The sequence below is a fragment of the Urocitellus parryii genome, chromosome 8 (genome assembly GCF_045843805.1).
Source record: "Urocitellus parryii isolate mUroPar1 chromosome 8, mUroPar1.hap1, whole genome shotgun sequence".
In the NCBI taxonomy this organism is placed as follows: domain Eukaryota; kingdom Metazoa; phylum Chordata; class Mammalia; order Rodentia; family Sciuridae; genus Urocitellus; species Urocitellus parryii.
Genome location: NC_135538.1, coordinates 108,898,709 through 108,924,789, shown reverse-complemented (window position 1 = coordinate 108,924,789; position 26,081 = coordinate 108,898,709). Strand labels below are relative to the sequence as shown.

The 26,081-nt window shown below is 52.4% G+C and overlaps 1 protein-coding gene across 1 annotated transcript; it reads left to right on the top strand.

The window, feature by feature from the left end:
• The first annotated feature begins 1,392 nt into the window (after window positions 1-1,392).
• On the top strand, window positions 1,393-24,903 carry Cimip3 (ciliary microtubule inner protein 3). The gene is given in 7 exon segments (XM_077801495.1): window positions 1,393-1,459; window positions 9,672-9,788; window positions 9,909-10,010; window positions 10,013-10,091; window positions 11,288-11,361; window positions 18,328-18,350; window positions 24,577-24,903. Coding segments are annotated over 7 exon segments (789 nt in total).
• The last annotated feature ends 1,178 nt before the right edge of the window (window positions 24,904-26,081 follow it).

Genomic DNA, 26,081 nt, shown 5'->3' with positions numbered 1-26,081 from the left:
GGTGCTGGGATCAGAATGTGTCCATCCCAAATTCCTACTCCTGTAGTCACTGTCCTCCATGAGCAGCTAGGCTTCAGGTGTGACAGAGAGGCGCCTAGCACTGTGACCACTGGTGGGCAGGGCCCTCAGTGTGCTGCCCTATCAAGGAAGAAAGTTGGCGAATACATCCAACTGTCCACCTCTCAAAAGAGTACCAAACAACCGGTTCTGTGCGCATCTCCTGTTCCTGGAAGCCCCAGTTCCCAGTGCTGCCCTGCCCCAGGCACTGGGCAAACATGATTCCCCAGTCAGGGCTGCCAGGCTCCACGCCTGAGGCTGCAGAACAGGACTGGAAGGGCACCAGGAAGGAGCCTAAGGGTGCAGCCTTGGCCCAATCAGAACAAGAGAGGGGAGAGAAAATGCACCTCTCCAGGGCCACCACCAAAGCTTGCCCGACCCCGAGCTTCCAAGTCTGTGTGCTGGTGCCTGGATCTCCTAGGACAGGCTCCAGATGCCTGGATCTCAATGACATGCTCTTCACGGGACTGGGAAGGGAACATGGGACAGCCTCTCTCCTGGGCAGACACACTCTCTCACTCGTGTGGGAGTCTAGGAAGCGCCTTTCTGCAGTTATTCTCATACTCATGGCCTCTATTAGCATGCGCCTAGGAGTTTCAGAAATGTTTTATCTGAGCAAACCCCCGCCCCCAGCAAACTCTGTTAGAAAACTCTGAGATAAAAAATACAAGGTAAGATTTACTGAATGCTTTCACATTCAGGCACTGTTCTGAGAATCCTACACATTATTAATTCATGGTTTAATTCTCAAAACAGCCCCATGCAAATTGCTTTAAAGATAAGGAAACTGAGGCAGAGCCTCACCGGAAGTGTTAAAGCCAGGGCTTCCCTGAAGGATCTGACCTCTGAACCACCACAACCCACAAAGGAAGGACTCAACCCCATCATTTTTAGGACTTGGATGGGAAGATGGGGTGCAAAGGGAGGGGTGTTTTTTTTTTGGGGGGGGAGGGTCAGGAAGTCTTGGTTTTGGCCAATGAGCAGCTTTCACAAAGCCACCCCCGGGTCAGGACAGAGTCAGCTCTGAACATGGCCATCTGACCCCGGGCTGGCCCAGGCGGGTGTTCTAGCTACGTCACAGATTCCATGACTCAGCCCCGACTGGAGCACTGTGGCTTTGCTTGGCCCGTGGTTGTTCTGAGCAGGGGATTCCTTCCGTACCATACAATTGTTCTCTGTAAATCATACAGAAGGGGCGTGGCTGTGGCTGTGGCTGTGGCTGGGGCAGGGCTGGTGGAATCGTCCCCCCTGGAAAATCCAATTGGCACCTCTGGAAAGTCAATTTGCTTTCCCAGTCCTCAGCGTTGTGTCACGTGTAAGTGTGTAAACACAAAGATGGAAGCAGAGCCCAGTGATGTGACGAGAGGATTCCACCAGCCACTGGCCATCAATGGCTTCAAAGGTGCAAGGGGATGGCCAAGGAGTGGCAGCAGTCTCTAGAAGCTGGAAAAGGCAAGAAAATAGACCCTCCCTAGAGCCTCCAGAAGAGCCAAATCTTCCCAACCCCTTAATTTTAGCCCTGTGTCAGACTTCTGGCCTAGATGATTGTAAAATAATAAACAACAATAAGCTTGCATTGCTAAGAAAGAAAGAAAGAAAGAAAGAAAGAAAGAAAGAAAGAAAGAAAGGAAGGAAGGAAGGAAGGAAGGAAGGAAGGAAGGAAGGAAGGAAGGAAGGAAGGAAGGAAGGAGGGAAGGAAGGAAGGGAGGAGGAAAGAAAGAAAGAAAAAAAGAAAGGAAGGGAGGTGTAACCAGGATCTGATGGGCCTCTCTGGGCCCTTCCTATCTGGCTCAGTTTCTGCCAGGTCAAGGAATGCCATTCGGTGAGACGTGTGTGGCCATCACCATAAGCTAGGTCCTCCAAATATTCAAGATCAGCTAAAGCTTTCCCAGCTTCAAGGTCAAGGACCAAAGCTGAACAGAAAGATAGGAGTCCAACCTTGGGGACTTTCCCATGGAAGTAAGTGAACTCCACTGGATTGGTGGCAGGGATGGTGGAACAGGCCTTTCGGAGGAGCAGCCCCTTCCGCTGCTGAGAAGTTAAGGTGGACTTGGAAGGTCCTGATGCCTGAGGGGTGAGGGAAAGGAGGAGGTGAAGGGGTGGCTGGAGAGGAGGCTCACACAGAAGGTCCTACCCCAGCAACTCGGTCCTACCCTGAACCGAGCAACCTCTGCATCTGCCCTTTCCCTACGTTCCTTTCCCACTGAGTTCTTGGTGATTCCAGAAGTTTCCCATTTGCCACAGGCCTGGGTCAGACCATGAAGATCCAGAGGGATTCAAAAGAAAAAGAGAAAGAGCTGCTTTGAGACTCAGAAGCTTCCAGAGAAAGGGAGGCCCTTCCGGAGAGTCCTGGGCAACAACAGCAGCCAGAAAGGCTTGTGAGCAGAGCCTGAGTCCCTGGTGGACCCCAGGCCATGGAGGCAGGAGGCTTCGGCTCAGTGTCTGACAGATCCACCTACCAGTAATGTGGTGATAGAGCAGGAGTAGGTTCAGGTCTGCCTCCATTTACCCAAACCCGAGCACTAACACAGTCCTTCCCCACAGATTAAGCCCTCTTCATGACAGGATTGTGTGCAGGACTCCCTTAGTTTTCCTCCCTAAAAGTTTCTCCCTCACATATTGACAGGGAGTGAAGGAGAGACACTGCCTTCCTTTACCCTTGCTCAGGATTGGAGTTGCCATAAATAACATCTAATATCCAAAAACCCATTTCAGAATCATTTCTTGATGCCTGAAGACACGCAGCTCCCCTCTTGACCCCCTGTCTCAGAACCTGACCTTGCCCTTGGCTTAAGGAAGTCGTCCGGCCGTGGCTAAGGCTCTATCCCAGGTCAGAATCACCCAGGCAGAGGCCAGCTCCTCATCTGGGAGGGGAGGCAGGGCATCGTGGGGTCAAGACTGCAGGTTTAGGGCCCAGGTGAAGTTGGGCTTCAGTTCTGCTCTGTCACTTAACTATGGGGCCCTGGAGGATCACTCGGTCTCTTTTTGTAAATGTGAACAATGGTCCCTACTGGGTGGGCTAGTGAGAGCCTGAATGAGAAAAGGTATGGAATGTGTGAGCCCAATGCCTGATGGGTAATTTTCGCTAAACGTGTGGGAAGGCTGATTATCACCTTATCATTGCCATCAGCATGGCTCATTCTCTCTTCCCCCACCAAGAGTTTGGGCTTTGGAGTTTGAAGCAGATCATGACACATGCAAACTAGGGAGAACACCTGAACCATGGCTGAGTGCCATCAGGAGGCAGGTGATCCTTTGCTCTCTCAGGGATCATTCTGGGTCCTAATCCCAGTTTAGCGCTGGTTCCAACCACCCTCTTGGCAAATGGGGAGACTTAGACCCAGAGTGGGAGGAGTGGAACCAAAGTCACACAGCTGTGGTGGTGCCTGGGTTTACAGGGTCCTCGACCTGCAGTTTGAGCTGTCCTTCCCCCACACAGGGCTCCCTGCTTCTCCCCACAGCAGTCTGCTCTCTGCCTGAGTGGGGTGCATGTGTGTTTAAATTGGGGGGTGCTCTGGGAACACTGAGGGCTGGGACAAGCTGCTGACTGACTCTCAGCTCCTTTTTCTCCCTTCTTCCCAAGAAGAGGAGCCTAATGGAGTCTTCTGCATTTCTTTTCTCCGAGTTAAGGGTTGAAAGCCTGGTAAAAATGGTCTTTCTTCCCCAGCCCCAAAGCTGCTCACAGAGCTCATGGAGATTGAGGTTAGAAGGTTCTGGGACAATTATCTGGTTCTCCAAATCCTAGATCTGTCCAAACTAGAGAGAAAAATTAATTTAATTAGATCCTTAAACGTTTGACATCTACTATTATTACACGTATTACAAGACAGACTCTTCGTCAGGCGTGATGGCACATGCCTGTGATTCCAGCCACCAGGGAGACTGAGGCAGGAGGACTGCAAGTCTGGGGCGAGCCTGGGCAACTTATGGAGACTGTGTCTCAAAGTCAAATTAAAAGGTTTGGGAATGGATCTTGGTGATAGAGTGCCCTGGGTTCAATTCCCAGTAACTAACGCGCGCACACACACACACACACACACACTCACTCACACACACAAACTTTCCTTCACTGCTTTCTTTTTGTAGCACTGGGATGGAACCCAGGCCCTCACACATGCCAGGCAAGTGCTCTACCACTGAGCTACCTCCCCAGCCCTAGCACTGTTCTAAGCCCTCGCAGCCCCGGGGGGAGGTACCCTTATTATTCCCAATTTTCACTGAAGAAACTGAGGCTCAAAGAGCTTATGTCCCCTGCCCACAGTCTCATGACTGGTGAACAAAGGGGTTGGGACTTGAGCCTGGGCAACCTGAATCTAGAATCCAGTTCTCTGTGGTCATATCCAGCAGAGCCAGGGGGAAATGCAGGGATCCAGAGTCTCTTCTCTCAATGTCCATTTCTTTTCAGGGTGAATTTTGAAAATTGGTCTAGAGGGAAGCAAACGGATATAGGGACTGACATCTTTTGGTGTCTGTGCTCACATCCCAGCTCCTCTATGTAATTCCTACCAACTGTGGGTACTCCTCAGACTTAGTTTCTCTACCTGTAAAGTGGGGGAAATTAGTCCTACTCTGTAGGATGCCTCCCAGAATCAGGGGAGGGAAAGAAACTAGCAGGGGTGGGAGGAGGGCTGGAGTGATGGTCTGGAGCCCCCAGTTGCCAGGAGTCCCTAAATGACCTCAAGAACGCTGGCCACAAGTCTAATAGGATTCTAGGGACTTAAGAGGGGTGGGGCTGTAACTTGGAGAGTTTGCTGTCTTGACCCAGGGTAACCCAGCACCCCAGAACAGACCTCCCCTACTCTACCTTACTGTAGAGGCACAGTGGAGTACTGGTGAGGGACAAGGGTGGGGCATCCTGTCCTCCACCACTAGGGGAGCCACTGCCTTGGGGAAGCAGGAGCGGGTGGCCCCATGTGAATGTAACCCTCAAATGAGTTAATGAGGCCCTTCCTTGCTAATTAGCAGGTCCACATGACAGAAACCTGAAAAGGCTAGTTTGTCCCAGCAAGCCCCAGCAGGCCTGATCAGGGCACCAGAGCGAGGCCTTTGTCCAAGGACAGAGGGGACACTAAAGGTTAGGCTAGGGGGGAGGGGCCCTGGGGGGAGGAGCCACAGAACAGAGGAGGAGGGAACTGAAGGGGAGGAGCCCTGGGGCAGGCAGCTCAAAGGACCCCCAGTGTGGAGGCTGAAGGGGGAATGGCACAGCAAACAGGGCCCTCTACTTCCTGGCTAGGATTTGCTGCTCAGTACAACAGCAGGATGACTTTACCTGGAACTTGCTAGAAACTCTCCCCACCTTGTCCTACAAAATCAGAATCTGATCTTAGCAAATACCAGGACGTTGTTTTCTCTTTGATGTCTGAGCTGCCCGCAGAGCAAGGACTTTGAGCCACTGAACCAACCTGAGCCTTCGGCATGTGTTCCTCAGTTGAGAGGGTAGGTGGCTCTTAGCACAGAGCCTGGTTCAGGGAATGGTCACCAGTAAGAATGATTGGCCAGGAGGGAAAGGGCACCGTGTAGCTGGTCTGCAGGGTCAAGGGAGGGCCTGCTTTTTGGACGTGAGCTATGGCAGTGAGGGGTGCTTATGTAATGGGGCATTGGTGAAGGCGTGTGTGTGTGTGTGTGTGTGTGTGTGTGTGTGTGTGGTGTGTACACTGAACCACTGGCAAACCACAGCACACCTCCAGGGGACAAGAGTAAACAAACGTCTCCTTTACACCCCTGTAAGACACAGGTCAGCCTTGTGAAGCTGGTGCTAGCTCAGCCCTAGCAGGAAACAGGGACTCAGCTCTGGGGGTTCATGGTTTCCCAGCCTTTAGCCTGGCCTGAGCTACAAAATCAGGGGACCTCAGGAACAGGAATGCCAGAACCAGTGGCCACTCTAGGGAACACTGAGTTTTCCTGATAAGGAGCTGGCCATATCCCATACACATTTATTTTCAACCTACTGTATACACTGCAGGGAGTCAAAGGAGGAGAACAGCCTCGTTCCATGTGGGAAGGAAAGTCTGGGAGTCTCAAATCATTCTACACAGGAGAGTCACCTGGGAGCTGGTTAAAGATCTAGAGCCTGGGCCCATGATTCTGACTTGTGTGTCTGAGGTGAGACCCCAGGAATCTGCATTTCAAATAAGAGTCCTAGTGGTTGTGGCAAGGTGCTTTCCATTGGATAAAAGAGGGCAACGGAACAGAGTACCCCAGCCAACAAGGGTGTCCCATGGCTGGGGTGCCAAGCAGCGACCAGAGATAAAGATCCTCAATGAATCCAAGAGCCCAGGGAGCAGTGCAGAGCCACGGGGTGGCTTTGTCTCCGCAGCAGCTCAGTCTCCTATCAGGGATTTGCAAAGATCCACATCTCTGCTTTCTCATGCACTTAAAGGACAACTGTGTGTCCTTTCAAGGCCCCTGTTTGGGCTGGGGGAGGGCAGAAGGCTTAATTACAATTGCAATTGCTTTCAGCAAGAAGTCCTTCTAATTACTGGAACACATGTTAGGGAAGTTCTTTAAAGGAAAATGTAGCCGTCACCACCTTCACATGACTGTTTGCATTTCACCTGCGGCACCCAGCCTACCCTTGTGCAAACAGATTGTTACACAGCTGTAGCCACACACCAAGCAGTTACTCCTTAATTCCCCTATACACGTCCATGGTGATGTCCCCCCTTCGTTCTCCACCTCTTTTCCAAGAGCTGGACACCAGGGACATCTCATTCCAGGCCTGGGAGGATTCAGGATCCCTATGGAACTCAAACCGCCGCCCTTCTGAAACCCGAAGATGGCCTCCTCGGGCCGACTTTTTCTGGCAAACAGCCATGTCAGGAAGAGGGGCTGAAGCAGACAGGGGCAGGCAGGGCTCAAAGCTGGGAATGACCTGATAATAGGAATCGCCTTTTAAGCAGGACTGGCAAATCTGTAAAGGGCAGCAGCAACTATTCAGGCTTTGTGGGCCATAAAATCTCTGGCAGGGACTCGACTTGGACACTGTGGCAATTTTCTTTTTAGTGCTCTTGGAAGCTGTCACATACACGGCCTCGGGCAGCCCTCCTCTAGGTGATCTGGACACCATCCCCATTGAAGAGAAGAAAAAAACTGAGGTTCAGAGTGGGGCTAGCCCCACATTATTGACAAAGGCAGAAGCCTAAGGCAGGATTGGCATTTCCATCCCATCCCAGAATCCCTAACTCCAGTCCCTCCCCTCCCTAACTCCAAGTACAAGGAGGAAAGCTTCTGCTGTTCCAGCTGGCATCCCAGGGAACAGCCACAACACGGGGAGCCGGCCTGCTGAGCCTTCCCGGTTTCCCACTCCACCGTGTGCAGGCTCGCCTGGCTGAGTCAGCTGGAGACTCAGCCTTGCCCTGGGGACAGGGAGGAGCAGTCCCTAGGCTCCAGCCCTGCCCAGACGGGTGAAGCTGGCGGGAGGTGCACCACGTCCCTCTTCTCTCACTGGAGTCTCCCACCCGTGGACAACTCAGCCCAGGGAAAAATGGAGAGGAAGTACCCCAGAGGCCCCTCTGAGTCTCCCAGTGGGGGATAAGTGTGTGGCGGGGTATTCTTGAGGCAGATGCCCCTCAGGTCAAGTTCACCCTTCTTCCATAGAGGGAGGTCAGCAAGCTAGCTAAGAGTATGGCCTCTGCCTAGATTCCGAGGTTGGCTCTGCCTTACAAGGAAGCCTCTGGGGTAAGGGCAGCGTTCTCAAACTGCATTGTGGTGGTAGTTACAGGACTCTACTAAAAATCATTGAATTGAGTCAGGCTTGGTGGTGCATGCCTGTAACCCCAGCAGCGTGGAAGGCTGAGGCAGGAGGATCAAAGGAGCCCAAAGCCAGTCTCATTAACTTAGTGAGACCCTACCTCAAAATATAAAAAGGGCTAGAGATGTGGCTCAGTGGTTGAGCGCCCCTGGGTTCAATCCCTGATACCAGGGGGGGACAAAATCATTGAACTGAATTTAGGAAGATCCTGGCTCCACCATTTAAAGATATGTGATCTTGGGTATGTTACGTAACCTTCCTGTGTCTTCAATCTGTCAAACAGGAATGCTAATAATAGTACCTGACTCTAGAGGAAAAGTCAACCAATCAATGACACAACGATTTTACTGTTTTTGTTTGTTTGTTTGTTGTGGAACTGGAGATTTAACCCAGGGGCTATGCCCCCAGCCCTTCTTCATTTTCATTGAGGCAGGTTCTCACTAAGTTGCTGAGACTGGCCTCAAATATGTAATCCTCTTGCCTCAGCCTCCCAAGTTACTGGAATAGCATGGTGTGCCTCACCATGCCAACCATGCAACAGAATGGTATCAGGATGGGACCTTGTACCTAAGAATGGATCGATAAATGTTTGCTATGGAATGTCTTCATTCAGGCCAGGAGAGCTGTTTAGGCTTCACAGAGTGACACAGGCCAGCACACAGTCTCTGTAAGTTTGTAAGCCATGGCTCCAACTCACCCTGGCCTTCCTCATGCCAGGAAGTTCTTCCTTCTCACTCAAATGCTCGATTCAGTCAGAAGCTACCTCTTTTTTTTTCTGTGCTGCATGCACTTAAGAATTCCTTACAGAGCCACATAGTTAGCTCTGTTCACCCACTGATCTGAGATCCTCCAGCCAGAGATCCCCAGCTCCTGTCCACCCTGCCTTATATCTTGACCCTGGGGGTTGAACTGAATCCATAGCAGGGGCCCAGGCTGGTGAGATCCTCTCAGGGCCCCACACAGTGGTCATAAGGGTCAGTGAAGATAGCGTGGTTATGGTGAAGCTAAGGAGATGATGGGTGACCCTGTTTTGTCCCCTTCCCTGGACCCAGATCCACAAATCATACATAAGAAACAAATTCTTGTCCCTATCCTCTGACTTCCCTCCAGTTGTAGAGGGTACAAACTTCATAACAAGGTGACCCACAGCCAGACGGGAGGCTGCGCTGATATGGCCTACAAAGCCACACCACCCTGATTCAGGGACCAGCCACAACTGGGGTCAGGCCTCCACTGCCCTATCTCTGGCTCCTCAGTCTGAGCCCACAGACAACCTAGGCCTCAGGTTGACCTGGCAAGAGCCAATAAATAACTTGGTGTCACAAATGGGCTGGTAACCTGTGGGCAGTGGCCAATGTTGATTTTTCCCAGGCTTCACCTACACAAAGCCAAACATGTGGTCACCCAGAGGGCAGCCCCTCTCTCTGCCTGGTGGACACTCTGGGCCAGGAGAGGCAGTACAGGAGCTGGGGAGGGAGGATGGAGGAAGTGGAAAGGAGGAGCCCTAGATAGGAGGAACATTGTGACTCAGAGGGAATGCCGATTTGGGGGTGGGAGATGAGGGAGACCCCACAAACCTCAGGAAATCTTTTTGGCAACAGTAACTGCAAACACGAGCTCCGCCAAGGAGAGGAAAATCACAAAACAAACAAAAAAACACCTCGAAGGAGGGCCTGGGGCCAAAGTGGCGCTGCAAAGTTGTCCCCTCTCTGCGGCGGGTCCCTTCCTTCCCTGCTCCTCTCTCCCGCGGGGCTCTTTCCCTGATTCCCGGTGCGCGCCTCCTCTTCCCAGCAGCTCCCCCTCGGCCAGCCGCAGGTTCCAACGTGTCCCTTCCCCTGCGCCCGGCCGGCTCCCGCCTTCCCAGCTCTCGGAGGAGCAGGAACCGGAGGGAGGCAGCGCTGCGGGCCACTCGCCTGCGTCCCTCCCTGTCCCCAGGAATCACTTACCAAAATCCCTGGTCCCCTCCTCCGGGGCTTCTTGGGTGAAAATCCACGGGGGGTTGGTGGCGTAGAGTGAGGTGGCGGCGGGGTTGGCGTGCTTCTTCCCGAAGAGCTTGCTGAAGGTGCCCTGCACCGTCTGGTTCTTTTTCATGCTGCCGCAGGCCACGCGAGCACCGGGGAAGGACCTGCCCTCCCTCGCCCTGCCCTGTCCCGGACTGAACTCCGCAAGGTCTCCCCAGGGGACTCTACTAGGCCATGTCCCCCGCCGTCCTCCCGGCCCGCGCACCGGGCGACAGGTGCTGCGGGCGCCGCCGCTCTCCTGGAAATGCGAGCTACCTGCACAGGTAAGAGGCTGCGGCTCAGAGCCGGCCCCGCCCCGCGGCCGACACCGCAGCAGCCGCCCCGCCGCCCAACTCCCCGGGCCACATTCCTTCTCGGCCTCCTTCTACAACAGGCCATTGTTGGCACGGCCCGGGTGGGCTGGGGACCTCGCCCAGCCCACGCCCTGCCTGGGAGAAGAGCCGCCCCCTCCCCAGGTCCCCTCCTGGGCCGCCTCCTCCACGCCTCTTCCCTCTCTCTGGGGAAGCCAAGGCTTGCGAAGGCTGCCAGCGAATTCCCTACTTCTGAAGGCGCTTAGTGACCAGGTCAGAATGCTCTTTTGGGGCAATAACTCTTGCATCCAACAGAAGGCACGCGCCTGGCTAAAGCTAGCAAGTCAGCAAGTCAAAGCATCCTACAAGTCCTTAAAAATGTGGGCTTTTATGATGCAAGGACGTGCCCAGAAGAAAAAAGAAAGCACAGAAAAACTGTAAAACAGCAACCTGGTATTCCAATCTAGTGACAAAGATGGCAAATACCCTTATCAACAGGGCTCCAAAAACAGGGTAGGAGAACTAACTCTTGGCATTTTGTGGACATCAAATGTTTTTTCCCCATAGAGTTAGGGAAATACCAAAGATGGGTAGAATCCGTTTAGAATTCAGTTCACCCTCCAGGAAGACAAGCAGTGGTCCTTTAAAGGACTTGGTATGCCATCCTGGCCAAGTCAAGGTGGCTGTCCACTGGAGAAGTTCCCATCAAATTAGGAGCTGGGAGACTGTGTGAAAGATGCTGAGAGAGGGAGTCAGGCCAAGGGTTTGGCATGCTGTTTTCTGGGCAGTAGGGGCAGGAGGCCTGGAGGGAGCCATAAGTCTCACGGCATGCAGCCCACGGCCACATTCCCTCACTTCCCCCAAGTAGTGAACCAACAGCATTTTGTCTTTTCCTTTTCATTTTGCAAAATTCCTCCCCTAATACTTCAGCATACGTTGCCTAAGAATAAGAACATTATCTTATATGATCGAACTTCTGTCACCCTCAGGAAACCTAACGTTGATGTTGATACCCTATTGTCATCTAATACTCCACAGTAATAATTTCCCCATTGTGCCCCAAATGTCATTTTCGTTTATTTTTTTTCCCAATCCACAGTCCAGACAAGATTCACATATTAACTTTGCTTGTCTCGTTGCTTTAACACCTCAGTTGTTTTTCATGACAGTGACATTTCTGAAAAGTCCCCTTCACTTTCTTCAGCATCAAGAGACCAAATGAGCCTGGCCTTCAGGGCTTGTGGTTGTTATTGTCTTCCAGGTACAAGGTGGGAAGGGACCAAGGAACACATCAAGGGGACAGCAACATTTCGAAAACACCTGGGCTGAGGTTGTGGCTCAGTGGTAGAGCGCTCGCCTAGCACGTGTGAGGCCCTGGGTTCAATCCTCAGCACTACATAAAAATAAATAAATAAAATAAAGGTATTGTGTCCAACTACAACTAGAAAATAAATATTAAAAAAAAGAAAGAAAGAAAACACCTGTTATTGTAGCTTGGATCTGGAATGTCCCTAAAGGTTGATATGCTGAAGGCTTGGTCCCCAATGCAGCAGTGTTCAGAGGTAGGACCTTTGGAAGGTGACTGGATATGGGCTCTCACTTCCTCAGTGGATTAATCCATTGATGGATTCATAGTTTGAATGGGTTATTGGAAGGGGTTAGAAACTGTAGGAAGTGAGATCTAGTTGAAGGGAGTGGGTCCTTGGGAGCTTGCCCTTGGGAACTATATGTCATCCCTGGGCCCTCTTCCTCTGCTTCCTGATGGCCCTGAGGTAAGTAGCTTTCCTCTACCATGCTCTTCCACCTCAATGCTCTGTCCCACCACAGGCCCACAGCAATGGAGCCAGCCAACCAGGCAACTGAAACCTCTGAAACCACGAGCCAAAATATTTTTTTTCCTCCTTTAAAGTGTTTTGTTTTTTTTTTTCAGGTATTTTGTCACATAACAAAAAACTGACATACATGTGTGTTTTGGTCAGACACACACCTGTGGTCAACTCGGTCCCACCCCCCCACTACCACAGCAGTCCTGGAAACCATCCCAGTCCATTCGGGAAATCTCTGTGGAAGAGTTCCCAGTGGCCTAGTGCTACACTGGGGTGGGGGGTGGGGGGACCTGGGGATATAAGGAAATAATCAGTCTCGTTTCTATCACAGAAGATCTTGGAGTCACACTGGGCAGACAAGGTTTATGAGATTCCAGGTGGCAGAGTGTGGATGACCAAGTAGAGGACTGTGATTGCTGTCACTAATGCATGCAGCAGGAACTCCGAGGTGGGGAGGTCAGCACGGGCTGGAGTAGCCCAGGAAGGCTTCTTAGAATAATTGAGACTGGAGCTGGCAAAAGAAGGATGACAAGGATATTAATGAGGAAGGAAAGAGCCCATCCTAGCGCCTGTACATATATCCATCCACCTTCTGTCTCCACATCATGGTTCCTCCCATTGCCCACATCAGTAGGGCACAAAGAACCCTAGATGCCCTGGTTATCACAACCCACCCAAGTGCCCTAGACACTCAAGCACCAGAAAGGGACTCTTTCTCTCTCTCTCTCTCTCTCTCTCTTTCTTTTTTTTTTTTTTTTTTTTGGAAACCCTGAGGCATGAGGTCCCTCCCACCCCAGGTAGCTCCCACACCAGGCCCAGTAGAGTCCTGGGCAAGTGGCTCCATTCATATGCAACTTCCACTGGATAACTAATATTCCAGAGGCACTTAACCACTGAACCACATCCCCTGCACTTTTTTTTTTTTTGTATTTTATTTAGAGACGGGGTCTTGCTAAGTTGCTTAGAGCCTCGCTAAGTGGCTGAGGCTAGCTTTGACTCCGCGATTCCCCTGCCTCAGCCTCCCAAACTGCTGGGATTAGAGATGTAAACCTCTAATCCTAGTATAATTAATATTCTTGAAAACAACTGTGTGAACAGCTCTGGGTTGGAAAGAAGCCACAGGAATCGGAGACCTGGTTCCTGGGTTCCAGTTGCTGCAGTCTGTTTGGTAAGACAAGCAGAGAGTCATAGAAAGATGGAGAGTGGGAAGGTAAATGAGGAGGGGAAAAAGGAGGAGGAGACTGACTGTAGAACAGAGCCTCGGGAGATAAGAGCAAGCAGGGTGGGCTGCAGGATCAGGGGAGGGCTTGCAGGAGTTGTCTGCGGGGGCTTGGGAATTGGGGGTGGGAAGGAGGTCACAGCAAGGTTGCCCAGGGTATGGGGGGACTAAGAAAGACAGCTGGAAACATCATAAAGAACCAAAGGTCCACCAAGAGGTGGCTGGTTAAATAAGCTGTGGCACATTCACAGGATGGAATAATAATGTAAGTCTAAAAATAGATGAGTCAGCCAACTGAGTCAGTTATCTCCATGATGAACTGATAAACTGTTAACCAAACCATGTGTATAGTAGTGTCCTGCCATTTGTGTAAGGGGAGGAGGTGGGGCAGGGTATGTGCGGTCTTATTTGGTCTTATTTACTTGTTTTGGCACAGAGAAACTTTGGAAAGACAAACTAATAAAAGTGGCTGGGTACCGTGGTACACACCTATAATTCTATGGACTGAGGAGGCTGAGACAGGAGGTTGGCAAATTTGAGGCCAACCTCAGCAACATAGTGAGACCCTGCTTTTAAGGGCTGAGGGTGGGGCACAGTGGTGCACACCTATAATCCCAGAGGCTCAAGAGGCTGAGGCAGAAGGATTGTATAGTTCAAAGCCAGCCTCAGCAATTTAGTGAGGCCTTAAGCAATTTAGCAAGACTCTGTCTCAAAATAAAAAATAAAAAGGGCTAGAGATGTGGCTCAGTGGTTAAGTGTTCCTAGCTGGGTTCAATCCCTGGTACTAGAAAAATAAAATAAAACAGAAAGGGCTGGGGATTTAGCTCAGGGCAGAGCATCCCTGAGCTCAATCCCTAATACCACTAAAACAAACAAACAAAAAAACTACTGAAAGTGGTTATTTGGGGAAGGTTGGGGGGAATTTTTTTTTAAATTTCAAATCTTATGAATACATTTCCTATTAAAAACTAAGGAAGGAATAACTAGTTTGCCTGCAAGAGGCCTGCTTCCCAGTGTAGTCCTGAATCAACAGCATCTATATCACCTGGGATCTCAGAAATGTGTAATCTCAGGCCGTGCCAGACTGTAGGCCACCTCTCTGAGCCATGTTCATCTACAAAATGAGCTATTAATTTAAGGTCATTATGAGACTTAATAAATTGATGGATTACCCAACAGAGAAGCTGTGTTTTATTAAAGACCCCGGATATTCAGGTGCACGTGAACATTTGAGAGGCTACCCCACAGACTAACAGGCCTGTAAGCATTTGAGGCCAAGTTCCCAGGGGCAGAGTCAGGCGTAATTCTCTGTCCAGCTCAGCACCAAGTGCTGTCACCACTCAGCCCCAACTCCCGTCATCTAATAACACCACACACCTGCTCCTCCAGTAAGAGAAACAATCAAATAACAGACAAAAGCCCAATCATATAATTAAACCTTTGCTCAGCGATTACTCATTAAATTCCGAGTGCCGAATCTACTGGTCAGCTCTGGAATGTGGGGTGGGATTGGGGCCTGGAAGTTGCTCTCTCCTGAGACCCAGTTATGCCTTTGTCATGTCGGTGGTCTTTCCTCCAACACAGCAGGGAGAGTGGACCCTGAGTGGAGAAGGGCAGGCGGAGACATCCTCAGGGCCACCTTCACCCCTGGGTCTCTGCAGCTAACTCTCCAGGAGCAAACATCAGCAACCCATCACCCCAAAGCCCAGATGATAACGCACTGCAGACCATCTTGCCCAGCGTCTTGTTCCCACGCAGGACATATCCCAGATTAGCTCCTGAAAGGTTTCTTAGGTCAGTGGTGGGGTGCTGGGGTGTGGGGACTTGGGAGTGTCCAGTCCACCTACTTCAACTCCCCTCTGGGCTGGGGGACACACCCACCTCTCCTGAGAGGGGGCTCAGGGACACTCACTTAGCTATGCCTGAGGGCATGGCATCTAAGTCGGCCTGGCTGGGGAGCACTATGTTTGGAGGTGCTGGAAAGACACACACCTCTCTTTTTGCATGTGGGCTCTGTTGATGGGATTGTGACCCTGGTGAGATCCTTGACTGCGGATTAGGTTTGAATCCTGGCTCAGGGACACCTCTAGGGTGTGATCCTCCCTACATCATCTCCTCCCTGAGCCTCACTTTGTCAGCATGTAGAATAGGGACTGGGAACATAAGGATGTGATGTGACTCAGCGAGAGAGTGAGTGAAGGTACCGGCAGAGGGCCAGATGCTGTGGGGCAGGGATGTCATCCTGACTGAGGCAGGAGGAGGGCAAGTTCAAGGCCATTCTGGGCAACCTAGAGAGACCCTGTCTCAAAAAATAAAAAGGGCTGAGGATGTAGCTCAGTGGTAGAGCTCCTGGTTTAAATCCCCAGTACTGCAAAGACAGACAGACAGACAGACACACACACACACACACACACACACACACACACCCCAGTAGGAGGGTCTGCTCAGCACTCAGCCCTGAGCACTCCCTCCCCATCCCGGCCCTGACTTTGGGTGGGACAGAGCTCATCAGAGCCTGTAAGAGAGCAGTGTCAATCAGCCAAGAACCCTAGGAAGAGGGGATTGGGGAGGGGAAGACAGCGTGGGGCAGGCATCTACAAGGTCACCTTGAAGACCAGGTAAAAATATTCTATTATAAAACACCCCACAATCTGAAATGTGTATTTCCATGTGCATGTGCACAGATTAATTTAAAAATTTTGTTTTTTTATATTTATTTTTTGTTACAGGTGGACACAATATCTTTATTTTATTTTTATGTGGTGCTGAGGATGGAACCCAGTGCCTCACACATTCTAAGCGAGCTCTCTACCTCTGAGCCACAACCCCAGCCCTAAAAAATTAATTAAGTACAAAATGTAAGAAACAAAATTCTGGCCTGGGGGTGTAGCTTGGAGGTAGAGCACTTGCCTGGCATTGTGCAGGGCCCTGGATTTAATCCCCAGAACCACAGGGGGTGGGGGAAGGATGGCCCAAGTCCAGTGCTACAGCACACACTTGTAATTCTAGCTACTTGGGAGGCTGAGGCAGGAGGATCTCTTGGGCCCAGGAGCTCTAGGCTACTCTGGGCAACACAGTGAGACCCTGTCTCAAAAATAAAGGGACACAGATGGGATGATATTGCAGCATTGTTTGTGGGGATGGAGGCACCTGGGGGTCCATCTCAGGGAGCAGAGAGGTAAGATGTGGACACTGTCCACGGAGGACTGCACAGCAATCGGAAACAAGGGTCTGGATGCTCACCCAGCAACAGGGATGAGCTTCAAACAGCAGGAAAGGATAAAATCTTCAGAACCCGACCAAGTAACAAACAGCAGAACGAGATCTAAAACACACACTACGGCTTAGGTAAATGAAACCACCTGCACACGAGGCAACAGATATATTTTATGAGAACACTTGAGCAAGAAGATAGTCATTAAGCACATAGGAATGGTTGCCTCTGGCAGAGGTGGGGGGATGGAGATAGAGGGGGAAATTTACTCCGAGACAGGAGGCCTTCATGGACCAGGGGTGATAATGCACCACAAAGCAAGGCATATGAATAATTCAGCTCTCTATATTCGAGGTACAACAAAGGAAAAACATGTAAGGATCAGAGAGATGAAGTAATTTGTCCAAGTCACACAGCAGGTAAGAGGGGGGTAGAGAAAATGTGCAAAGAACCAGGCCTACTTAGAGCAGGGCTGTAGCAGGACTCTGACAACCCCTGGATGGCACCTTGGGGACAGAGATGACAGGAGGGGAGAAGCTCTATATGTTGGGGGAGGGAGCAGTGGATCTTTCTGTGCTCCAGGCTGTTCTGAGCCTCAACATCTCTCCTCATCTTTCCCAAACACCCACTGAGCCCCGTGGGGTGTGGAGCACAGTCCTTACCTCCCGGGAATGGAGAGGGGAAGCCCAAAGGGAGCTTCCAGGGGTTGAATCAGCAGGGCCTGGAGTTGAGCAGCAACCACGACCTAACTCACAGCAGCACCTGACTGCAGGCTGGCTCAGTGATCACTGAGCTTTCAAGGAAACTCTACTATCCTCACTTTGCAGATTAGGAATTAAAGCACAGAGAGGTTAAGTAACTTATCCAAGTCACCCAGCTGAGAAGAGCTGGGATCGGAACCCAGTTGAAGTGGGTCCAGAGGTCAGAATCTTTTTTTCCCCCCAGTGCTGGGGATGCAAATGCTCTACCACGGAGTTATACTCCCAGTCCCAAGGTCTTACAGATGACCCGTGATCTTAGCCAAAAGACTGAGAAGCAATACAATTTATGAACAAAATAAGACAGAGACAGCTTGTCTGGGCCGCGTCTTCCTGAAGCAGATTCCCCAGCCACTGCCCCTTCTTGAGTTTCCCCAGTGAGGCTAGAATGGCCTGGGCTTGGGACCCTGGTGGCAGGTGCCATGGTCAGACAGCAGGTCCCTGCCTGAGGGCCTCAGGATGTAATCCAGTTCACCCACGATCAGACATCCAAGGCGAAGGGACACACTATCTTCAGGGTACACAAAAGGAAAAGGGGGCCCAGCGAGGGGGAAGCACTTGTCTCAGGTCACCCAGGCTTCCTGGCTGTCAGCCAACATCCCACCCCTTTTGCTGAGACTAAGCGTGTGTTGAGTTGTGGCTCTTGCTCCCCAGCTCCTTCAGGCCAGGGCTGGGAGCCAGGCCGCTTTCCCAGAGCCGAAAGGCTGGCCGCTCTGCCCAGAAGGCCACGTCCCCATTCCCCTTCCCTCCCATGCAGCACCTCATGGCCCTGAGCTCTGGAGACCAGGTGAGGGGCTCTGTGGGGCAGTCCTGATGGCTGGGACTGTTCCTCCTCCCTGCCCAGCCTCTCAGCCTCCTTGAAATTAGGGGTCATTACCATCAGGGTGTGAGATCTAGGCACAGCCCACAAGCCAGCAACACCCTAACTTCTAACCTGCCCATGGGCCCCAAAGTCCACCCTGTCACCAACAGTCAGTGCTGACATGGTGCCAGGAGGGGAAAAAAAGGCTTGGACTGAGCCAGTGTGGCAGAGGGCACGATGGCACTGGCTTGTTCTGTCTCCCTCCTCCTGGTCCTCCCCCACCTCCCCCGTGGACCCCAGGAGAAGTCCACATGTTCCTGTTGAGGGATTTCTGACACTCCTGGGAGATGCTGGCCGAGGATGGCACTGGGGAGCCAGGACCCCTGGGAGGTAGTGAGGACCTGGCTTTTGAAGTGAGGGACAGGGAAGTGCAAACAGCCACCCACATATCAATCCAATTACCCACCCACTATAATGAGAGCTAATATTTATGGAGTGCGTGCTCTGTGCCAAGAACTGCCCCGAGTGCTTTGCCCAGCCCTGTTAGGTACACTTCAGTCTACCCATTTAACAGATGAGGAAACAGAAGTCCAAAGAAGGTCTAGTTTGTCCAAACTTTCACACTGGTCCACACTGGTGGAGCCAGGGTTCAAGTTCAAGTCTAACTCCCGGGTCTGCAATCAATCCATCCTCTCTACCAAACAGCCACTCACCAAGCAGCCAGCCATCTGTCTACCCATCCACCCATCCCTTCATCTCCCCTGTTTAATGCAGTCCAGGAGAAGAGGCAGCCCGGGCAGTGACTCAGGATGGAGAGCCAGGAGTGTGTAAAAGTGAGCTACTGCACAGAGTGAAGAAACGATACAAGGGACGAGGCCACAGAGGTGGATCAGGAGGGTCAGTCTGTCCACCACCCACTGACCAGGCCCATCTGCCTCCCCAGTTATCCTCTCACCCTTGTCTGCCCATCCATCCACCTATCCATCCATCCACCCATCCATCTACCCGCCCATCCATCTATCCACCTGCCCATCCACTATCCATTCACCCATCCATCCATCCATCCATCCATCCACCCACCCATCCACCATCCATTCACCCATCCATCCATCCATCCATCCACTAACCCATCCATCCACTGTCTACCCATCCATCCATCCACCCACCCACCCATCCACCCATCCTTCCATCTGCCATCTACCCACCCATCCATCCATCCACCATCCATCCATCCATACACTCACCCACCCATCCACCCACCCATCCATTTACCATCCACCCACCCATCCATTTACCATCCACCCACCCACCCTCCCATCCATCCATTAATCTATCCACTCACTCATCCATCCACCATCCATCATCCATCCACCCATCCATCCATCCATTCTATTGCTGTTATTTGAAAGGTAAGTAGGTAGACAAGAAAGAAAAAGAGAGAGAGAGAAAGAGAAGAGAGACAGCAGAGTACATTCCCTTTCTTCCAGTGATTTCTTACGTCAAGCTGGGGAGCTACGGAGACACCAGGCCCTCTGGAGTTCCCTGAATTACTGGGATGATCTTACCCCACTGCCCACCACCCATCGCCCACAGGTTGGAGGTTCTAGGGGTTTATGGGAAGAGGGGATAGCAGAGTGGGCCAGTGTCAAGTCTAAAAGACCCCTGCAAGTCCTGATACTCCAGTCCCCAGCCTTGACCCGTGTCTCCTTAGGAAGACAGGATTGTGTTGTAAAGGGATGTCACAATGCTCCCCTGGTGCAATGCCCCCGGTGCCTTCACCTTGCCACCAGTCCCTGGGAGTCCTAGGAGCCTCTGACCACCAGACGCTCCAGCTTACCATCAAGGAAGGCCCAGGTCAAGGATGTCCAAGGTGGGGTGAGGTCCTAGGGCTAAAGCCAGGCAGCCCAAGGTCATGAGAAATGTGGCGGTCAGGAAGGAGAATGAAGGCCGCCGCCAGGCCACTTGTGTGGGAGCCAGGCTTCTTACAAAAGGCAGCTGCCAGGGCTACTGCCTGACACGGATTCTCCTCCTAGGGGCTCAGCGTCCCCCTGTGGCACGGGAAGAGGGCCACTGTCCAACTCTTCTTGTCCTTCTGCTCCTTCACTTTCCCAACACACTTCCCACGTCATGTTCTAGGCAAACGTGCCTTGAATAATAGTAAGGGTTCAGGTCTAGCACAGTAGCATATGCCTATAGTCCTAGCTACTGGAGAGGCTGAGACAGGAGGATTGCAAATTCGAGGCCAGCCTGGGCAACTTCAGGAGACACTGTCTTAAAAAAAAAAAAAAAAGCCTGGGTGTGTCTCAGTGGTGGAGAGCCCTCGGCTCTGTCCCTAGTACTACAGAAAACCAAAGCAAAACAGCCAAGGTTTATTCAGTGCTTAGGGAGTCTGGGCGTTTCACCTGGACTAGCGCACAGTAGGCCTCTGATATTCATTCTCTTGTTATTCCCACTTTATCAGTGGGGAAACTGAGGTACAGAGGATTATAATATGCTCAAAGATCAGGCAGCTCGTGGGGGCTGTGGAATTTGGTCCCGGCAGCTGGCTGTGGGGCCCTGTGCTGTCCAGTCTCAGGAGGCAGCGAGGCCCACAGCTGGCCTCCCCATCCACTCCTTCAGAGCCCACCACTCGGCTCAGCTTCCCAAGTACCTGCAAGACCGATCATGACACCTGCACTGGCTTCCACGGCCCCCTGCCAGGGCACCCCTGGCCAGCGGGTGGAGCAGATAGCCTTAGCATCCCCATCTTGCCGACAAAGCAAATACAGCTCAAAGAGGTCCAGCAACTTGCCCAAAGTTGTCTGACCTGTGAGGTCAGGGTCGGGCCTGGAGCTCGACTTTCAGGCTGCAAAGCCTGGCACATTCCACAGCGGCTGTACCCAGGAGGCTTTACCTGCCTCAGCCAAAGCTGGTTGCTATTTGCCTTTCTTTCCTTCCTTCCTTCCTTCTTTCCTTCTCCTCCTCTTCTTTTTCTTCTCCTCCTCCTTCTCCTCCTTCTTCCTTTTTCTTTCTGGTATGGGAATTGGACCCAGAGATGCTCTACAACGGAGCCACATCCCCAGCCCTTTTTATTTTTTTATTTGGGGACAGGATCTTACTAAGTTGCCCAGAAGGTGGGATTGTGGCCCTCCCCCTCCCCCTGCGTTTCAACAGGGCTCAAGACCTTCCACCAAAGAATCAGGCACCCATTGTGGATTGTGCCATGCACCTGGCCTGGAGGAGCTGAGAGCGCGGGCTGCTCTCCTAGACCTGCGGTGCTACCATGTGGGAGACCTTGAGGCCCTGCCTGCTGCTCTAGGTCCTGGTAGCAGGACACCCCCCCCCCTGCAGGTGCACATCTAGAAGGCCTTGGGGTCTGCCAGCAGAGGTGGGGGACATGAAGGCAGAGCTCCCTTTGGATTCCTCCGGTGGCTCTAGCTTGAGCCCCAAATGAAAACAGGGAGGCGGGGTTCAGAAGGGAGGGAGGAGCAAGCCCCTCTACTTGCCTTTAGCCTTTCTTGCTCCCTGCAGAATGGGAGGCCTAGGTGAGAGAAGCAGGTGGGGTGATGGGCGTCGTCTTGAGAGTTCAGAGCCCAGGGTTTCTCAGCCTCCGTTCTAGTGACCTTGTGTGCTGTAAGTTCATGGTGTGGGACTGCCCTGGGCACAGAAGGATGTGCAGCTGCCGCCCTGGCCTGTACCCACTCGCTGTGTCAACCAAAAATGTCTCTAGAAATTGCCATCTCTTTGAGAACCACTGATCTAAATTCTCTCTCTCTCTCTCTCTCTCTCTCTCTCTCTCACACACACACACACACACACACACACACACACAGAGCCTTTGGCAGGGAGGATGTGAGAGGGAGGAGATTGTTCAATGAAACCAGATGTTAACCTGGAAAGTATGCAGCCAGGCCCCGCCCTCCCTCCACGGTGCCTGGCTGGGCCCTGGAAGGAGCCCATGTTCTCAGCCCACTGCTGCGTTAGTCATTTGGAGCCTGGCTTGGTCCCTGGAAAGGGCAGGGCGAGGCTAGGGCTGCCTGGGCTCCCTCTTCCTCCTTCCCCTTCCTCCTTTCCTTCTCCCCTCCCTTCTCATTTTTCTTTTCCTTCTCTCTCTTCCTTCTCTGCCAGGACCAGTTTCCCAGTGTCTGCCCAGAACGTCTTGTCCTTGGATGTGCTGGGGGCCCTATATGTTTGCGGTGGTAGTAGCTGCATTTCAGGCAGAGCTGACAGGCAGACCCAGGGCAAGCTGGCCCAAGCCAGGGCCCGTGCTGGGCGGAGAGGGAGGCCAGCGTTGGAATCCTGGGCCTCTCACTAACTAGTCTTGGGGCTTCTGCAAGGAAGTTACCCACAATGTCACAAACTGTGAATGTAGACCAATGCTTAGGAATCTCTGAGCCTCAGTTTCGTCATCTGAAAAGTGGAAGCAACATCTCAAGTGGCCCTTAGGAGCTTTTGCAGAGCTAAGCCGCTAGTGCCTGGCACTTGGTAGGTGCTCAGTCTTGTTAGCAAGAGCATCTGCCTTCCCTCTGCATGGTCTTGGGTCAGTTTCCTGCCACCATTTGAAGCACTCTGGCACTGGCTTCCTGGTCAGAGGGTCCAGGTGGCCAAGATGGCCAACTCCCAGGCTGTGACTTTGGAGTATGATGAGAAAAGCAGAACACCCAGGGTGCAAACCTGGAGGAGGCCACAGGGCACTTGCACACACGCAGAATGACTGCTTCTTTCTAGTTTGTGTGCCTACATACCCTGGTCCTTCCCAGCTAAAGACACCATCCTGGGAGGAGTGGCAAAGGAGCCACAAGACAGGTGACAGGACATAGGTAGACTTCAAGGCAGAGAGGGGGTCAAGAAAGCTGCTGGGCCTGGAAGGATAAGAGCAATTTTGAAATGGGTGTGAATAGTCATGGGTCACTTAGCCACGAGGACAGTTCTGAGAAGTACACTGCAGTTTTGTTGTTCAAACATCAAACATGGTGGTGCACTAACCCGAACTAAGATGACTATGGGTCACTAATCTGGCTGGGTATCTTGACTGTCTGTAAACACAGGTGGGAACCAATAGGAGCAAAAACTGTCTTGGAAGAAAGCCCTGGGCAGGTTTGGGTGGGGGCAAATAGTTTGTAAATTAAATGCCAAAGGAGCTGCATCTTGACTCGAACCCATGGGGATCTCTTTTGTAAGAAGATAGGGGCTCACTTTCCACCAATTAACTCCACAAACTAGTGGTAAGTGTCAGGGGTGCTTCAACACTGAGCCACATCCCCACTTCTTTTATTTTTTTTTATTTTGACACAGGGTCTCATTAAGTTGCCTAGGTAGATCCTTGCTAAGTGTCCGGTGCTGGCCTCTAACTTGCAATCCTCCAGCCTCAGCCTTCCGAGTCACTGGGATTACAGGTTTGCACCACTGAACTCTGCAAACTAAGGGTTCTCTTGCAGTGCCTGGAGGCTGGAGGTCTGTGAGGCTGGGCAGCGAAGAAATGGGTCCCCAACACAGTTGAGAGCTGGAGCAATGGAATCAAGCCAGCCTCCTACACATGGAGGGGGACGGTCACTTATAAGGACCTCGTCCTTTGGGTTGAGGACTGACCCCGTAATAAAATGACTGTTAAGCACTGGGGAGGTGATGTGGCATTTGAAGGGGGAACAAGACAGCTTGATGACGGGACAGTCAAGAAGGGTGGTGACAGAGGACCAAAGAAATGTCAGGACAATGTGACAAAATGTGACAGTGGGGGGGGGGTCCTTAGAAAACGGTAGACATCAAAGCATAGTTCATCAAGAAGGGTGGTTAAGGGGCGGTGAGGAGACACACTGGTAACAATGAGAGGTGTTCTAAAATGGAATGAGCCCGAAGCTTGGAAGGTGAGCCGCCCCTCACTAGAATTCCCCTTTATTGAGCGCTCTCTAAATGCCGTGCCCGGGAGCGAGAGGAGCAGGATTTGGGCAGCTGTTATGTGGAGGGTTAGGAGATGGAAAGATGAACAAGAGAGCTTTCCCTTCGGAGCCCAGGGTATCATGGGTGAGGGCTACCCTAGGGAAGGGGAGGAGGGCATGCAGGCTGGGGGCAGGCTGGGGGCAGGCTGAGCACAGGGGCGGGGGTCTGCAATAGGAGATGTGGCCAGGGAACCACAGGGGGCCCAGCATGGCGGGGGGGGGGGGGGGGGGGGGGGGGATGGCCAGCTGCAGAGTCAACACCTTGCATTCTGGGCCAGGGGCTTTGGGCTTTATTTTCTTTGAGGAGGAGGGTCCAAGGATCTGGCCATGAACTCTGGATTGAGCAGAAGCACAGGCTGAAGAAATTGTGGGATGGGTGGGGGTTGGGGGGAAGTTGACAGGAAGCTGCAGTGACCTGGCAGAGGAGGGGGCAGGTGCAGCCGTGTGGGGGACTGACTGTGGGGAGGGAGGGGAAGCGCTGAGGAGGGCCGCCAAGTTCCTGGCCTCTGTGAGTGAGCAGGTGTCTGATAAAACAGGTGGAGGTCGCAGGAGCAGGGCGTCTGATCAGGGGACCTTGAAAGTTCTCCTGTGCTCTGGAGGAACCTGGGCCGTGCTCCTGGGTGGCTCTGGGGGCTTCGGCACAGTGGCCCGGTCTCCTCCCTCCAGCCCCTAGCCCTAGCAGTCGAGGTCCCAAAGCCCCACTCTCCCTTTCTCTTCTTCTCAGGACTCACAGAAACCAGGACCCAGAGATGGGCCAAAGACACCATCAGGCAAAAAAGTGAAGGCACCATCCTCACTCTTGTCCCGGAAATGGAAGCGAGACCGAGAGCAGTGTCTGGCAATGGCCTACGTGCCGGTGGTGGTGGCCCCTCGGGGGCAGAAGGTGGACAAGCACAGGTTCAATTTCTACACTTCCCAGTACTCCAATTCCCTGAACCCCTTCTACACCTTGCAGAAGCCGACCTGTGGCTACCTGTACCGCAGGGACACCGACCACACCCGCAAGCGCTTTGACGTGCCTCCTGCCAACCTGGTCTTGTGGTCCCCCTAGGCCTGTGACAGCCAGAAGCCCCTGCCTTGCACCCTCACCCCTGTGACTCTGGGTCCCAGAGGAGAAGGGCTGCTCCCTCCTGGAGGAGCGGTGTCTATTTGGGAAAAGCCAGCGGTGTCATGCCTCACTGCTGACAATGGAAAGAGAGGCCTCTCAGCAGCAATTAAAGCTTGTACTTCCTTTCCCTGGCATCTGAATGGGTGGCTGTGGGCTGGTAAACGGAGGCCATGGTGGGTGGTATAGCAAGGTCATGTCCAGAGGGGTCTGAAGACTTGGAAGGACGTATTCTCAGTTCCATGACCCTAAGAGTTACCCCAACACCTCTGTAAAGCCCATCCTGGCCCCACAGCCCCATGGGCCGGGCATGGCAACCCTTCCAGAGATAAGAGATTCACCAGCTGACCCGGGCTTTCATGAGGTGTCTTACCTGAGGTTGGAGCAGCCACTGGAGAATGGGAAGAACTGCAGGAAGAACACACCATCTTTTGGGAGACTCTCCCTGCACCCATTCTAAATGCAGAAGGGTCTCTTCTGTCTTGTGGTTTGCTGGTGAGGGATGAAGCCCCCATCCCAGGTCCTTCCTCTGGTCCAGAAGAGCTGTCCAAGACTAACTAGGCTCATGGGCCAAGGGGCATGGGAGGGGAGTGGAGGCAGACAGTGCTCGCTCCGAGCAGTGGCCAAGTGAGCCTCCGGTCATGGCCCATCAGGGACACTCCATGGTGTGCTGGGGCCGGCTCACATCGGCCTGTGAAAGCTGGTTGTGTCCATCTCTTCTCAACTCCGATGACCAGTGACTTCCTGAAATCATCCATGGCAAGAGGGTTTATGCCAAGGAAATTGGCAAATACCTACAAATTGGAGTTTTTTGTTATTTTTTTTCCCCCAATGAGTGAGTCAACGTTTGCCGGCAGGCCACGGTTTCTTTCCTGGGAATCACATCTCACGGGGCATAGCTATGGCAGGATGTGCAATGGAGCATAATTCTTGCTCACAAGAGGCTGGTCTTGTGGGAGGAAGAGGGACCAGATGCTTTCTAGATCAGGTTGCCCTGTCTCCTTTCTCTGAAAAGAAGATGGTAGGCGGAGAGGAAGGGAGAAGCCCTAGAGAGAGGCTGCCTGACACCCGAGAATCCAAGCATTTGTCTGCTGGCTCCGGCTCTCTTTCAACTTTGAGGCTTT